This window comes from Marmota monax, unplaced genomic scaffold (genome assembly GCF_021218885.2).
Source record: "Marmota monax isolate L192 unplaced genomic scaffold, Marmota_monax_Labrador192_F-V1.1 WCK01_AAM20220418_F8-fsc00012, whole genome shotgun sequence".
Lineage (NCBI taxonomy): Eukaryota > Metazoa > Chordata > Mammalia > Rodentia > Sciuridae > Marmota > Marmota monax.
Genome location: NW_026695227.1, coordinates 21,990,993 through 22,008,684, shown reverse-complemented (window position 1 = coordinate 22,008,684; position 17,692 = coordinate 21,990,993). Strand labels below are relative to the sequence as shown.

The window sequence follows — 17,692 nt, the reverse complement described above, 5'->3', positions numbered from 1 at the left end:
CAGCTGCAGCCGCGAAGCCTGGGTTAATTATGTCCAGGTGCCTGCGCCCTAAACGAATAAGTATGGCTTTGGCAGTCGCAACCCACCAGGAGGGTGGGGTTTAGGGTCCGGGGAGGGTGGTGCCTGGCCCCGCCTAGGGAGGGCGCCCCGCTCCGCCCCGCCGGCCGGGCTGCACGTGACCCCCGGCCCCGCCTCCTGTCCGCTCCGCAGCGCCAGCTCGGCAGGCAGGCGCAGGGCGTGCGTCTGGAGTGAGACCCGCCAGGCTCCAACTCCGCAGCGCGCGAGCGCAGCGGGCAGCAACTTTCTCCCGGTCTCGGCGGTGACGGCGGGCGCTGCGGTGGCAGCCGGAGCGGGAGCCCCAAGCGGGAAGGCGGCGGCGGTTGCTCCCGCCGGGTCGGGCTGTCCAGCCCTCCGAGACCGCCGACCCGGAGCCTCCTCATCCCCCGGGCAGCCCCGGGCCCCTGCCCTATGTCCCGCAAGGCGAGCGAGAATGTGGAGTACACGCTGCGGAGCCTGAGCAGCCTGATGGGCGAGCGGCGCAGGAAGCAGCCGGAGCCGGACGCGGCGAGCGGCGCCGGGGAGCGCAGCCTGCTGGCGGCCGCGGAGTCGAGCGCCAGCCTGCAGAGCGCGGGCGCGGGCGGCGGCGTCGGGGACCTGGAGCGCGCGGCGCGGCGGCAGTTCCAGCAGGACGAGACCCCCGCCTTCGTGTACGTGGTGGCCGTCTTCTCGGCGCTGGGCGGCTTCCTGTTCGGCTATGACACCGGGGTGGTGTCCGGGGCCATGCTGCTGCTCAAGCGGCAGCTCAGCCTGGACGCGCTGTGGCAGGAGCTGCTCGTGTCCAGCACGGTGGGGGCGGCCGCCGTCTCGGCGCTGGCCGGCGGGGCCCTCAACGGCGTCTTCGGCCGCCGCGCCGCCATCCTCCTGGCCAGTGCCCTCTTCACCGCCGGCTCCGCAGTGCTGGCCGCCGCGAACAACAAGGAGACGCTGCTCGCCGGCCGCCTGGTCGTGGGACTGGGCATCGGTGAGTTCGGGCACTGCGAAGGGCGCTCCAGGACCCCGGCAGCACAGTCGTTGACCCGGGTGTCTTCGTTACTTGCGCCCCACGGGGGTCTCTGTCAGGTCTTGCTGGTCCTTGATCCTCTAGTTCTCTTGCCCTCACACCCCATAGGCTAGTAGCGTCTCCAAAGCTCCCCCTTGGGTGGGTGTGAGGGATTCGCTGCAGTCTCCCCGAACCCACGTGGAATCTTAGATCGCCCACGGATCATTCTGCTCAGTTGTTGTCTCTCTAAGCGCTTCCACCAACCCCCATAGCCAGCTTGTTCCTTGATCCAGCCTAACCTGATGCTTTTTTTTTTCCCCCCGAGTTCCGGACCCGGAACCTAGCCAGTCGTAAAGTCAGAATAGGGTACTTTTAAGAATGAATTCTGAACTATGAAGCTATTCTTTGCTACTCTTCTCTTTCCTTCTTTAGTCATTTATCTTTAGATGGAATAATTGCTTTTCCTGTTTTTTTTGTATTTTCAGTTTTCACCCTTTTCCGAAATGAATTCCCTACTCCTCTGACTTTTTCCTTTGGATATATATATATATATTCACCCATTCTCCTCTTTGTTTTGCATCTCCTGCTTTCCAGTTGGGAACCAAATTATCTATTAAAGATCGTGTTCACTTCCTAAATTCATTTAGGAGCTACTCCTGTGGATAAATGCCCAGCAAGATGGATGTTTGCAATTTACTTTTAAAATGAAGGGATTAAGGTTCCCTAGGCATTGATTTTTTTCACCCTGCTTGCTGAGCAGGGGAGGTACAATTGGCAAGTTCTTGGCAGAAGGAAGCTATTTGGAATGTGCTCAGTATTATTAGAAAGCTCTTTTGAGGGAAAGGGAGGAGGGTTGTGACTTAAATCTCACCAGTAATTTTTCTAAGACACCACTGATGCTTTTTTAATGTTTCACTTCATGATTTGGTGTTTTGTTTCCTTTAGGGTGCTGTTGAAGTCTTTCTCCCCTGTGGCTCGGGCTTGGTGAGAGCACTTTAGACTTGGGGCTGCTGCTGATCTGTTCCTTCACCTCTTGTTTGATGTCAGTGCTTTTCACGTTTTTTCCTCAGGTTCCAAGGGGAAGCCAATGTCATTTATTCAACTCTGCATGCAGGAACCATGAACCTAAAACCCACCTCCGTGCACTTTGTATCTAAAATCTGTCATCAAGGACTTTCTTTTTGTTGTTCATTTGTAGGATTAACTAGTGATGCAGGGCACAGCTGTCAGTAAAATGTGAATTTGTCCTATAAAGTTCCAAATGGCCAAAACAAACTCATTCCGGCTGAGATTAAATCTTTGTGTGGAAACTACCTGAGCCTTCAGCAGAATCCTTCAACAGTTAACCTGCCTTAAGGGTCTGATGACCAGAATTCTTTCCCAGCATTGTCTCCTTGGGACATCTGGATTTTTTTTTTTTCTTTTCTGTCATAGAACATTGTAGGTAGCAAGATTTGGTCAGTAAACTTGGATCTTATTTGTGATTTTGAAATTGATATTTTGCAGAGATCTCTCAGTGAAACTTTCCAGTATTGGATAAAAATTTGAGCATTATCTTTGCTCTTTTCTGACGAAGAAAATTGAGCTGCTCTAGTGTATCAGGTCCCCTTGCAGATGTTGTGCACATAATAGGAGAGCAGACTCCCCTGGAAGTGCAGCAGGGTGGGACTAAAGCAAGGAAGAACTTGCTGAGCTGCTTCAGAGAGGTTATCTGATGGCTGATGAGCTCAGAGATCAGGGGTGTCCTCACAGGCTGACACCAGAAGCCCTTACCCCGGAGGCGGAAGGTTGACACCTCGGAGTATTTTAACAGCAGAAGTGAGGAAAGGACCTTCAAAGCAAGGGGATGAATACTGAAAGGAAAGCACAGGTGCTTAGGAACCAAGGAGAAAGTGACAAAAAAGGATGAAGCAGTTAAAGGTTTGGGAATACGGATGTGCAAGAACTGTGGAGGTCACTTACACCCTCGTTCTGTGGTCTCTGGGCTCCTAGGCTGAACAGGCAAGGCCAGCTTGGGACATGGTCCTGATTCAGTCCTAGTAGGGCCCATTGTAGTTCTTCTGGAAAACACCACTCAGGGTAGAATCCTTGGTGCCAAATTTTGTTAAAATCCTCTTCATTTAGAAAACAAAAAATAATATAAGGTCACGAACAGGCTTTAAAGTAGGCCCCATTAAAAACATTAGATAAAATACTTCAGATTAGGATCTCTGTTAAGCATGTGGTTGTACATAAGAAATTCTTAAAACTCATAAGAACTCAGAAGAATTATTTTTAACTACAAGGAAATGGGTCCTCAATATGAGCATTTGTGAGGGACATTAAATAAGTTTTGGTTGTTTAATACACTAAGTCTGGATTAAATTCATGTTTTTTTTAACTAAAAATTTTATCTGTAATCAGGGGTTTATGATTGTTTTTGCTCTTTGATACTTGGTAAATGTCAAGTAATAATTTGTGGTTTTGGTACCTTTTGCAGATAAGTTTGCCATGATAACTTCTTCCCTAAGTATATCGTGGTAAATATAAGGCCCATGGGGACAGGGAGTTTTGCTGCTTTTCTTCCCCATATTCCTGATACACTGGAGACATTTGTTGAGTAAGTGGATGGATAGTGAGCAGAAATGTTAACAAATTTCCACTTCTGGTAGGGTACCACTTACCACTTTGTTAGAATTGGTCTTTTCATAAGGCAAAAGTAGTACATTATCACAATATTTAAAAGGTCACCTAGAGGCTTTAGTTGTAATAGTTTAATGAATGATTCATTATCTATTTAACAAATGCTAATTAAAGCTTCCATTGCTGTTCTATCTGATTAGGGGTGGCAATAATTAGAAAAAAATTCCATCGTGGAGGTGACCATCCCCTAATGGAGAAGAAAGACCCATGAACAAGCAATTAAAATTCAATAGAAATTTCTTTAAAGTGCCAGAGGAAGCAGAAGAGTGGATGATTTTTTTTTTTTTTTTGAGGGGGATGGCAGTAAATAGAACACAGGGTTAAGTAAGGTTTTATAGAAAGGAGAGTATTTAGATTAGAGATTGAAGAATAATGAGTTCAGATGATATAGAGGGAGCCAGAAAAATGCTTGTTTAATGCTTTTTTTTTTTTTAAATTATAGGCACAGTGGAATACTTTGCATACATATATTATCTCATTTAACCTTCCTATGTGAAACCAGGTCTCCTTTTGCTGGATGTGGAAACATTTTAGAGCACTTAAACACAAAGATACAATGTCCAGATTCAGAAAATAAGACCTCAGAGTTTTTTGCTTTTTCTGTTACCTTACTGAGCATTTAAGGTGGGGTTAACAGCAGGTATGAATGCAAGGAAAATCAAAATATTGTTTGAAACATGTGAGAATGATGGGACCATCATGAGAGTGGAATGTTCTGGGGGTTTTAGGCTGGACAGGGCTTAGAGGCTGTGCCTAAGGAGGGACAGCCATTGGAGGTTCTCAGCTGTAAATGATGTAATTAGATGAAACATCCCTTGAATCTGATTTTTTTTATTTTTTGCTTTTTTTTTTTTTTTTAATTCTGCCTTTGAGCTCTCTGGCTTTCTCCTCTAAACATTCTTGCTCCTTGGAATTATTTCAGTTTTAGAAATTCTTTGCTGTGTTGGTTACCACAGGGTAGGTGAGGCATAGTATGAGGTCATGTGACTTAGGAAGAGTTATGGTCCCTTAGTGGAAATCTTTGGAAATGAAGGATGCAGCGGGTATGGTTGTGAATCTGTGTTAAATGAGTCATACAGTAAAAGAAGCATCAGGGATGAGAGGTATTTGTGTTTTAGCTTTGGGATCTGTATCCTTGACTAAGTGCAATAAAATAAGTTTACCAAGTGCCTATTTGTGAATAGGGCATTGTTTTAGCTTTTTCATTTTTCCTGTTTTGGTCCTGAGACCAGACTTTCTTCGTTGTTTTTACAGTTACCGTTGCAACCTGAACTTTTAAAATTTGAAGACTTAGATTTTAAATAGGGTACACTTATGACCCCAGAAATCACTGTATTCTAATAGGGTAATCTTATTAATTATGCCCTTTACACATAGTTCCATGCTGTAGGTGTTTGTTTAGCAGACTTTCATCTGTGATCAGTGTTTTTAAGTGTGGTTATAGCAAGAATGAAGGAATGTGAGCTTGCTCAGATTTGCTTGATTATTTTCTGTGAACTTGTATCTCATACATAACACACACAAATTGTCTGGAAAGGCACATTGTTAGAACATAGTACCATTATCACTGTTGGCATACATATAGTTAGGCAGAAAGCATACGAATGAGCCTTTTTCCCTGATGTTGGAATTTACTGACCCTTACAAGTGGTGATTTGGTGCCTGTGTAGGAATATCAAGGTCTCCAAATACTGATACTTGCCAACATTCAAACTTTCACTGTGAGTTGACATGAATTTATACAGCAGATTTGTGGGATTTATCTTGGGTTGACATCAGCTTCTGTCAGCCCTAGTTTCAGGACTCCCTCTGCAGGAGCACAATTGATAGCGCCAGTTGCAGCTTGCAGTTGGCATCTTATGGCCTATTGAATAATATTTTGAGATATACCACATTTTCCCCCAAATAATCCTTGAAATTCTTCCTTAACGTAAGTCAAATGTAAGATCTTGTTTGATCAAAGCATTATAAAATATTGAGGTTAATGCAAATAAAGATTTCTTTAAGGTAGGGAAAGTTAGCTAGAAGCAGCAAATAGTCAGCATATGTTATTAGATATTTTTTTGTTGTTGTTTGAGGGAGAAGGGTCGATCAAATTAGTTTTTTCTATTTCCCCTATTTTTTTTTTTTTTTTTTGAGAGAGAGAGAGAATTTTAATATTTATTTATTTTTTTAGTTTTCGGCAGACACAACATCTTTGTATGTGGTGCTGAGGATCGAACCCGGGCCGCACCCATGCCAGGCGAGCGCGCTCCCGCTTGAGCCACATCCCCAGCCCCCCTAATTTTTTTTTTTAGGGTGCAGTGCTGGGGATTGAACCTCACACATGGTAGGCAATCCCTCTGCCACTGAGCTGCTTCCCCAGCCCTTGGTTATTTATTTATTTATTTTAAAGCAGTGCTTGTATGTTGGATTTATGTTCCCTACTGGTATGAAACTGATAAGTAAAATAAAGCTTCCTTTCACTTCTGTTTCCTTGTTTATACACGTTAACAGTTTCTCTCCCTCCTCCTTTCCAGCTGGTGGCACAGGGATTGAGTGTTGCAGGGTCACAGTGTGGACTGTGACTAGTTATGTTTACCTACTGGTATTGCAACATCCTCCCCAAGTGAGATGTCAGTGAGATGTCATAAGTCTGCTAGCATGAGTTACATGAAATTGTTCACATGACTTCACTAGACTGTGTTGTTCCTTTTCATTGATCCATGTTCCCCTCTTTGGTATGATAAGCTCAATGAACACAGTCAAAGTTGATTAACTTCACAGGTCAGTGGTATGAACACCTCTAATGATCAACAACCCATTTAGGAAACTCAAATGGCAAGCAGTATGTGCCATCTTTATTCCAAAGCACATGAACCTAATTTTTTTTTTTTTGAACTTGGTTCCTTTATACAGCCTTCCTGTCTACAACTTTTTTCATTTCTCTTTTTCCTATAACCATCAGTTAATAAATAGTAGCAGCATTTCTAATAGTAACTATTGCTTATAGTAACAAAATTTCCATTGTCTAGAGGAAAATCTGTACTCAAGTCCTCAAACTTGTTTCACATTTAAGATTGGATTTTGAGCTGGGGTTGTAATTTTGAGCTCAGTGATGGAGCGCTTGCCTAGCATTGTGAGGCTCTGGGGTCGATTCTCAGCACCACATATAAATAAGTAAATAAATAAAAATAAAGGCCCACTGACAACTAAAAAATATATTTTAAAAAGATTTAATTTCCTTGCATGTACAGAGGGGAAAAAAAACCCCCAAGTTTTAAAGGTACTTTATGTGAGGTCTTTTACTAAATATTAGTACCACTGTTTGGAATGGAGGTTGTCAGGAGGTTCATTTCACAGCAAGGCTAACCAGTGTCAGTGGGTCACCAGTCAGATTGCAGCATCTCTGTCCTGAGTCAAGGCAGTCTTCATAGCTGAATGTGCATTGGCAAACTGTTAGCCCGCAACACCCTGGAAATGATTATACCTAAGATATGTTGAATGATTATATGTCTAAACAGGTTGCCTGCACAGATTCCCATAGGCTTTGTAATAACCCAGTGGAATAATGCAGTTATTTAACATGAGGATATTTAGGCAGAAAGGGAGGAAGTTACTTTCTTGTGTTTTATGACTACTGGGTGGAGCCAGTGTTGTCACCCAAGAGATCTGACTTCAGTCTGCCTGTGCTGAGCTGCTCAGCCATGCTCCTCCCTGAAATCAGCATAGTTGCCTTAGCCATGATAAGTCATATGAGCATGACTTGAGTTCGTTTTAGTGTAGACTTGTTTTCTTATTGTGGTGAACGCATAACATTGCACTTACGGTCCTAACCTTTCTCAAGTGTTGAGTCCACCAGTGTTCATTCACCTTGTTGTACAAGGGATCTTTACAACATTTTCATCTTGCAAACTGGAACTCTCTGTATAGTAAACACCCATTTCTCCTGCCCTTTTCCTCAGCTCTTGGTAACCATCTTTGTACTTTGTAGGATTTGAAAACTTTAGATATTACAGATAAGTGGAATCATGTAGTATTTGTCCTTCTATGACCAACTTATTTCATATAGTCCTTCGAGTCAATCCATATTGTGGAATGTGGCAGAATTTCTTTTTTTTTTTGTACTGGGGATTGAACCCAGGGACACTTTACCACTCAGCTACATCCCTAGTACTTTATTTTTAAATTTTGAAGCAGGATCTCACTAAGTTGCTGAGGCTAGTCTCAAACTTGTGATCCTCCTATCTCAACCTCCCAAGTAGCTGGGATTACAGGCATATATCACTGGGCCTGGCCAGAGTTTCTTTCTTTATGGCTTCGTAATGTTCCCCTGGCTCCCCCAACCCCAGCCCCGTCTCTCTGTGAATGTGCATGTATGCAGTATTTTTTTTATCATTTCATCTGTTGACATTGGGGTTACTTCTGTCTTGGCTTTTGTGGATAATGCAGTGAACATGGGAGTGCAACCATTTCTTTGAGATCCTGCTTTGAATTATTTTAAGTCCATATACAAAAATAGGATTGCTGAAACATATGGTCGTTCTATTCTTACTTTCTTGAGCAAACTCTCCACTGTTTCCCTGGGTGGCTGCACCATTGTACATTCCTGCTAGCTTCACGAGGGTTCCAGGTTGTTTGAACCCTTGTCAGCACTTGTGATTTTCCTTTCTTGTGTCAGTGGCCATCCTGATGGATGTGAAGTGATTCTTCACTGTGGTTTTGATTTATTCTTCTCTTGTGATAAGTAATGGTGAGCATCTTTTCATATATTGGCCATGTCTTTCTCTTATTTGGAAAATTGTCCATTCAAGTCCTTTACCTACTTTTTAAATGGGGTTATTTTTGTTAGGTGGTAGATTGTCATATCTAATTATTAATCCTTTATCAGATGTGATCTACATATACTTTTTCCTATTTCATAGGTTGCCATTTCACTCTGTTGATGTTACTTTCATTTTTCTGTTTTTGTGTATGATCCCTGTGCTTTTGGTGTTATATCTAAGATGTCATGCCAAATCCAGTGTCTTAAAGTGTTTCCCCTTTCTTAGAGTTTTTATAGTTTCAAGTCTTGAATCCATTTGAGTTAATTTTCATATGTGGTAAGTTAAGGGTCCAGCCTTATTCTTTTGTATGTGGACACCCTGTTTTCCCACTACAATTTTTCAGATGTTTTTTTCCCTGAACATTATTTTAAAAATAACAGACTTTTAGCCAGGCATGGTGACCAACATCTGTAGTTCCAGCTACTCTGAAGACCTTCTACTCACTTGAGTTCAGGAGTTTGAAACCAAGCTGGGCAACATAGCCAGTCCCCAAACAGACATCCCTTTAAATGTTAATGACCTCTTCAAAAACACACCTCTGGCATGTGTCAAGGAGTGACAACAAGGAAAACAAGAATGGTTAGAACATGTCTTTCCCAGCCAAGGTCTTAAGTACAGGACATCCATGATCAGGGAAGCTGTGTCACAACTCTTCTGTACAGGACATCTGTAATCAGGGAAGCTGTGTCACACAACTTCAGGGGAATCTGTTCACTGTGTGTGCACTGTAGAAGGTGCATCATGTGGAATATGGTGAAAATGAGACGTTGGAGGTCCGACTGCACAGCAGTACTGCCTGTGACGGGCAGCTTAAAGTGTCCACAGGCATCTCCTGTTTCACCTTTAAGCTTATGGTTTTCTCTCCACTTGTACTGTAATTTTCCATAATATTCTCTACATCCTGTGTCCCCCACAGCTATTTCTACTGCGTATTGACTTTGTTGGGTGCTGGAGAGACAAAGATAAAAATAGTCCCTGTTCTTAAAAGACCCAAGTGTGGCATGGGAAGGCAAACAGGAGAACACAGTAGTATGGTATTCATCTGACCATAGAAGTGTCTGTAGGATGTTTACTCATCCTTCCCAGCTTTATCACAAAAGCTTTCTCAGTGGCCTCTGCCGAATGTTAGCACTTTTCTTTGAACCACAAGCAGGGCATTTTGCATCTCCCCCAGTAGACGAGAAATTTATGGGGCTTTGGTAATTGGATATTAATATTATTTACATACTCCCACTGCAGTTACTTCTGTACTCTTTTATATAATAAGCTCATAAATATATTGCAAACTAGAGAATGTGTAAAAGTAATACCCAATAAAATACAGCTGTAGTTGAATACTAGAAACCTCATGCAGCTACTCCATGGCTGCAGTGTTAATTAAGAAAGTGTTGTAATATGGCAATTAAGCCTGCAGCCTCTGGATCCCAGCTACCTGGGCTCAAACCTTGGCTGGCCACTTCTAGCTGAGTAACCGTATTCAGTAACCTTTGCTTCAATTTCCTCATCTGTAGAATGAGATAATACCTGCCCCAGGATAGTTAAGAAGACATTCAGTATTTGTACAGTGCTTTTGGGTACTTGGCAAAGTAAAGCATCAGTGTTTGTTAAACGTTGACCAAAAGCCTTCAGCAAATTACCCTGTGTGCCTCAGTTTCCCAGGCTCTTAAATGATTGTTATAGTGGCAGTTAGGAAAAAAAAGTTGTAGAAATTAAATGAATTTTACATGTAAAAATGTCTAGCTATCAAAACCATTAGCTCTCGTAATTAGAAGTAGTCATCTCCCTTCAGTCAATATCCTAACACCTTTTTACAATCGGGAAATAAAATCATTGTTAATATTTAACGTTTACCATAACTAGTAATGGATTTATAATATTCCATGATATAACTGAGCAAACTTGGAAGAGTGAATAGTTTAAAAGCAGGCAGCACTGTCTTTTGAGTGCTCAGCTTATATCATATAAGGTTTAGTTCCAGTAAGACAGAGGAGATTTAAAATGGGTTTTTAAAAAAGTTAAGATCATAGGTGGTATGTGAGAGAAGGTTACTTTTACAGTGGAGAAAATAGAAATTGGTGCATGTGAAGCCTTGAGGTGAGTGAGCAGTTTTTCTGGTAATGTGGAGGATAGAATAAGAAAGTGGTAAACATGTGGACCTGTTTGTTCAGGGGGTAATCATGGCTGACAGAGCCCACTGGTGCTATGATATTAGACCTGCCTGTAATCATTTTATATTTTATATGCTCGTTTGAGAACAAAATGTTCATTTCCCAGGGGGAAAGCTATATCTGCCTTTTAAAAGGCAAAGAATGAGTAGTTTTAATAATAATAATAAAAAACTTGGAAGTAATAGCTTTAAAATAAAAAGAATTTTAATAACGGAACCTTTCATATAAAACTCCGTTATCATATTGGGACTTTGTTTATGACTTCATATCAGGAATTCATTCCATATAACAGAGAGAGTAAATTGGAAACCAAAATTGTGCGCCTGGTATTCAAGGACTAAACATTAACCATTTAAAATTTGACTAGCAACTATTTTTAGTTTTGAAAGAAGATTACGTAGTGACTGAAAATGAGTTGCAAAAATTGGACCATGGTTTTAAATAATTCTTAAAGTACAGGCTTCACTTTAAATTGATATTAGGGTAACGTCTGATTCAGTTATTGCCATGCGTACCTAACTTGAACATTCACTGCAAAGCTATAAAGACAATTGCTTCTGGGATGGTCCCTTTATGCCTTTTGAACTAGAGGGCTTGTTCAGTGTAGGTGAGCTAGCAGAGCTGTCTGGACTTGGAGGGGTTGTGTAGGTAGTGAAGTTGATGGGGTGGAAACAGGAGACAAACAAAACGGGCCAAGTCCTTTGTCACTTTGAAAGTAAGCTTGTGGGGAATTTTTCTAAAATCTTATAGTCACTCCTATCCTGTATCAGGGGAGTACTCAGATTTTTTTGGTGTTTAGTATTCCTTCTACTTATTCGTCCTTTCAAAATGATTTCTGATATTAAAACTTCTTACAATACACTTTAGTCAAATGCTGCAAAGAGCATAGAGTTCTCATGGGCTGTCATTTTGTTCTTGGAATATACGCCTTGTGAAAAATCTCTGATCTTCATTTCCTGGGATATAACATTTAAAGGGCAGTTTACCGGAGGTGTGGTAAAAAGTCCAACGGGGGTGGGCCCCAAAGCATGGCCCAGCCTTTCTCCATGTGTGGGCAGCTCTAGGTGCTGTCACTCACTGACATAAAGGTTAGTGTTTTCCTTAGTCTAAGAAGGAATGAAAGGAAGCTGGACATGGTGACCTATGCTTGTAATCCCAGGTGCTTTGCAGGATAAGACAGGAGCACTGAAGTTTGAGGCCAGCCTAGGCAACTTAGCCTGACCATATCACAAAATAAAAAATAAAAAGGGGTGGGGATGGGGCTGGAGTTGTGGCTCAGTGGTTGAGTGCTTGCCTAACACATGTGAGGCACGGGGTCTGATCCTTAGCACCACAGAAAAAATAGTTTTTAAAAAAGTGGGGGTGGGATATGACTTAGTGATAGAGTGCCCCTGGGTTCCATCCTCAGTACAGTGTGAGGAGGAAACATGAATGAAAGGAAGTACTGAGAGGCTGGTTAGTTAAGCACTGTTAGTGACAATGCTAACATTCAAACCCAGATTTCTGATCAAGGATCAGTTTGTATTCCTCCTTCCTATTATTATTATTATTTCTCCTCCTCCTTCTCCTCCTCCTCCTCCTTCTCCTCCTCCTCCTCCTCCTCTGGAGGTTGAACCCAGGTACATTTTACCACTAAGCTACATCCAAAACCCCCACCCTTCCTTTTTTTTTTTTTTTTTTCAATTTAAATTTTGAGGCAGGGTCTCATTAAGTTGGTTAGGGCTTCCTTAAGTTGCTTAGGCTGGCCTCAAACTTGTGATCCTCCTGCTTTATCCCTGGAGTTTCTGGGATTAACAGCTGTGTGCCACTGCTTCTGGACATTCCTTCCCATTATATGACAAAGCTTGTTCTTGGTTGTGAAAGCTAAATAGTGTTAATATTTAAAAAAAAGATTTAAAAAGGTGATACTATTGCTTAGGTTAGTATATCTGTATTTGAAGTACTAATAATTAAAATTCCAATGAGATTTTATAGAATTTTACAAAATAATTTTTGAAAGAATATTAATGGGATTGTGAGAACAATAAAGAGATAGAAACATTAAGTAAAGAGCAATTACTCCAAATAAATAATATGTACTGTAATGTATAAGATAGAAGTCAGGAAAGGATGAATGGAAAAATTTGAAATTCTAGTGTTAAATACAGTTATTCATAAGAGGTTCTTATAAATATTTGTGTAAGAATCATAATGCAAGGAGTTATTAAGTGGTTAAGAAAGAAAGTGAGATAAGAATATGAATGACAATTACGTATGTGAAATTTAGCTCTCCTTTCCTAATTAATATCACATTGGCTCAAGAGTCCTTGAAGTTTTTAAGAAAAGAGTAATGTAAAAAAAATCTGTCAGTGATATCTTTCATTACATTATTTTTAAAGCCTTCAAGTGGATTTTAAAAACAAGGTTACAGATTGGCAAATATAGAGGTAACTTTATTTACTAAGCAGAAAATGTATTCAAAGTATATTAAATGGACCCCTCTTTATATCAAGAGAAAATACATTTAGTAAAAGAACTCTTGGGAAAGTGTTAAGCCTTGTTAATAATTCAAAGTAAAAATTAAAAGAACATTTTACTTATTAAACTAGTGAATTAGAAAGAACTCAGTACTAGTTGTTCCCTAGGAAAATATGATAACTTAATTGATTTTCTGGTTATAATTGTTGAGACTATTCTAAATAATACCAGACCTATTTAACATGTTTCATTCATTTACTCTTTTATTCATTCATTGAACAAAGTTAGAATTATGGATGCATATTAGATATCTAAGTAATTACTTAGATACTGAGGTTAACATGGTGAAATCTGTGCTTTTGCAGTTCAAACTTTACAATATTTACTCTAGAAATTTCAGTTGAGGGATTATAATGAAGAGAGGTAAAGAAAAGCTCATTTTGGATGAATGTTTTTATACGTGTTTAATATATGATGTTTTAAAAGTTTAAGGGAACCCATCTAAGTAAAATATCTAGAACAGGGGAAATAGTTGTTAACCATGTGCCTGGTAGAACATCTCATTGCCATTCAACTTGGAAGCATTAGACCTTAGGTATATCTAAACCCCACAATGATTCGCCCATGGTATAGAACCCAGTTGTGTGGACACATTGTAACCATCTCAACAATTAACAGCTGTAGAGTTTGGAAGAAGGTATAAAGCTTACATACAGTTCACATATAAACTTAATTTATTCTTCCTTTTATGTTTTCTATTTTTAATGGAATTAAGTATTTTTTTTAATGTCAAAATTTTAATGGAATTTAGATTTTTGTTTTAAAACGCACAGATAACAAAATATTCCAGAAATAGGATTTTTTTCCTGCATTAAATTTTATCTTTTACTCTATAGAATAAAAATTTTAAAAAATGGTGACAAAAATGTTGTTATAAATAATCTAATTATATTAAAGTTGTGTGGTGTGATTTTCATTTGATTTTTTTTTTTTTTTTTTTTTGGTACCAGGAATTGAACTCGGGCCACTGAGCAACATGCCCAGCCCTATATTGTATTTTATTTAGAGACAGGGTCTCACTGAGTTGCTTAGTGCCTCCGCATTGCTGAGGCTGGCTTTGAACTCCTGGTCCTCTTGTCTCAGCCTCCCCAGCCGCTGGGATTACAGGCCTACGCCACTGCACCAGGCTTCCCCTGAAATTTTAACTCATTGTGTGAACTAGCAAGACCTCATGATTTGTGGAGTATATTTCTTGGATCTTATTTCATCTGCCCCAGGAAAATGTCTTGTTTACTTTACCACTGAGAATCAGTCTTCCACACTCCTCATCTCCTTTGTGTTGCTCAGATGACCCTACCTGCACCTTGCCCAGCTGCTGTCTTCCTTCTCTTGTTCTTGTGCATGACCTGTCTGTGTTTTTGGCTGAGGCCAGTCCTGTTCCTAGCTGTCATTCTAGATACTTTGCTTTTTATTTTATGTCATAAAGTCTCCCCTGCCCCCCTTCCTCTTGTACTGGCTGCTTCTCCTAAGCATGTCCAAATGCTGTTATTTTTGTTATCTTTTAAAGAAGATCCTTTCTGCCTACTCTCCCTCTTTCAATTTCTATCCCATGGTTTCCTTTTCTTTATGCAACACAGTGGCCTATATTCATTCACTCCCGCTCTCCCAGTTCTGCATCCTCTCCAGGCAGGCTTTCATCCTTAGCATTCACCAACATTGCTCTTGTCAGAGTACCATGTCCTCTGTTGCTTAGTGCAAGGAGAGTTTTCATCTTGTTCTCTTTGTCCCATATCAAAGGCAACACAGTAAACCAGGCCTTCGTGAATCCCTTTCTTTGGCTTCTAGGACACCCCTCTCTCCTGTATTTTTCCTTAGGCTGCTTGTTCTCAACCATCTGTGCAGATTCCTCCTCGTCTTCCAGACAGATCTCAGCCTCGACAAAACCTAGGATTATTCTTCAGAGCTCCCCTCTCCTCTACATTCATTCCTTTGGTGATATCATCCTCTCTCATGGCTTAGAATGCTTCTTGTGCACTAAGAACTTCTATTTAAGTCAACTTTGTGTCTCTGAGACCAAAAGACCTGACAAGAACATTGTTGAGAAGAAAAAGTTTGTTTTTGCTTAGTTTCAGAGTTCATCGTGGGTTGACTCCATAGCTGTGGGTCCAAGGTGAGGCAGAATATCATGGCAGAAAGGTATGGTGGAGGAAAGCAGCTCAGGACACAGCCACCAGGAAGCAGAGGGAGAGGGAGGAAGAGGAGGGGGAGGGGGAGGGGGAGGAGGAGGAGGAGGAGGAGAGAGAAAAACGTGTGCAAGAGCAAACAAGCAAGAAATCGCTCTGCTCACCACGGACAAAATATAAACCCCAGAGTGATGCCCTAGCGATGTAGTTACTCCAGCCACACCCTGTCACCCTGTCAATCCACATCCCTGGATTAATGCACTGATTAGGTTAAGGAACTCCTAACCTAAATCATAACAAACTCCCAAATCTAGATTTAGGCCTAGACCTGTTTCCTGATCTGCCAAGTTTTACACCTAGCTTCTCACTGAATTTCTTGCTTTTTCCAGCATCTTCCACATACCAGGTAAGAGCATCCCTCTCTGTGCTTGGACCAAAAGCCTTGGAGTTGTTTTTAACAATTTCCATGCTCTCCCCATCCAACCTGTAGAAAATCCTTTGGGGATTGAACTCAGGGCGTTGTGCATGTGAGGCAAGCACTCTACCAGCTGAGCTATATCTCTAGCCCTGAGTCTAGCTTCTAGTTGTGTCTAGAATTCATGTCTCATCACTTCCACAGCTGTCACCCTCATCCAGAATGCCATTTCTCACTTGGAGGATTGCATGTTTCCACTATCAACCGTGTCTTTTTCTTTACTCCTCTTCCTTCATTTCTACACATGATAATCATAGTGATTCATTAAAATGTCAGCTGGGCCATTCCACCTCTCTGCTCATAGCCCCTTGGTTGCTCCTCATCTCAAGTCAAAGCTGGTGACCTGTAGCACCATGCATGGTCTTGCTCCACCCCTCTGCTCCTTGGCTTTCCTTCCCATTAGTATTTCTTCATTTCTGTTCCAGCTGCCTCTCAGGAAACACTAGTCATCCTTCCAGACCTTTGCAAGCACTGTTTTCTCTGCTGCCAAGGCTCTCCCCAGACATCCACGTATTCCTTTTCCTCCTGTCTTGTGTTTTTCCTGCAGGCATCTCTTCTTAGTGAGGTCTTCCTTGATCACTGTTTCAAGTTGCAGCCCCTACAACTGGCATTCACACTGGAACTTGTCAGACAAATTGATCAAATTATGCTGTGAAAACCTTGCTTGTGCCAAATTTTTCTGTTTTATTTTCTACTTTTTAATCTTGTAAACTCCTTAAACCTTTCCTTCCCATGAAACCATCCTTGCCACCCCAGAGAGACTTTGCTTGCTGCTTCCTATACCACTTCTGTTCCTGCCCATATGTGATACTCATTTTTGATATAGGTAGTACATAAAAGTACTTAGCGCACAGTAGTGCACAGAAAAGTAGTCTACCTGGAGTTGGCAAGCATGTTTTACAAAGAATCTACTTCATAAAGTTATTGTGTGGGTTAATTATATTTGCAGATTAGATAGTATGAATACAAATGGGATGGTTACCTAGTTACATCTGTAGTTCCTGGCTAAAAAAAGAGGGAGAAGTTCTGACATTTTCATAGAATGGTTTGAACCTTGGAATTTAAGGATGGACAGGAAGAAATGAAATTGACTGCATGGAATATATGACATGCCATTACTCTCTGTTGCTTGTAGTTGACTAGTTTCACCTTTAATGGTTATTCAGGCTTTTTTTTTTTTTTTCTTCTTTACAGTGTAGAAAAACCCAATAAAAAAATTCTAGGTAAAGGCCTTTGTTTTTAAATTAGATTTCCTCCTTGTCTTGTGGAATAGTTTTAACAATGTCAACACATGTAAATTATAAAGAATCTAGTATTCAATTTAATGAATATACACTATCAATTTTAACTCACAAAGTATGATGCAGAAAGTGGAATTTAGGGCTTTTGTACGACAGAGTGTCTGCAAGTGCAAATCTTCACCAAATATCTCCTGCTGAATATTCTGAGAGAGCAACTTCATATAATTTTTTGAAAGGTAATATATAATAAATGTAAATATAAAGGATGTTATTTATTATTGAATAGTTGAGGCTGGAGGAATAGGAACCCATTTTTTTTTTTTTTTAAAAACTATATAATCTACTTAAGGAAAAATGAATGTTGGAAAATAAATGTTTTTTTAATGTTTATTTGGTAATTATTTAATATTTATCTCTAAGAAGTCATTACAATCTGGATCACTTTCAAGATTATATATATATATTTTTATATATTCATTGACACATTATATATACTTATGGGGTATAGTATGACATTTCAGTATGTGCATACAATTGTTGATCTAATTAGGGTAATTGGTATATTTCTCCCCTCAGACATTTACCACTTCTTTGTGTTAGGAACATTCAAAATCCTCTTTACTAGCTATTTTGAAATATTTA

General features: G+C 40.6%; 1 protein-coding gene across 1 annotated transcript in view; it reads left to right on the top strand.

The window, feature by feature from the left end:
- Positions 1-202: 202 nt before the first annotated feature.
- Slc2a13 (solute carrier family 2 member 13) overlaps positions 203-17,692 on the top strand; it is a 339,517-nt gene continuing 322,027 nt past the window's right edge. The window contains exon 1 of the mRNA XM_046436201.2: positions 203-1,021. Coding sequence (XP_046292157.1) covers positions 469-1,021 — 553 coding nt within the window. The 5' untranslated portion in view covers positions 203-468. The remainder of the gene's footprint in view (positions 1,022-17,692) is intronic.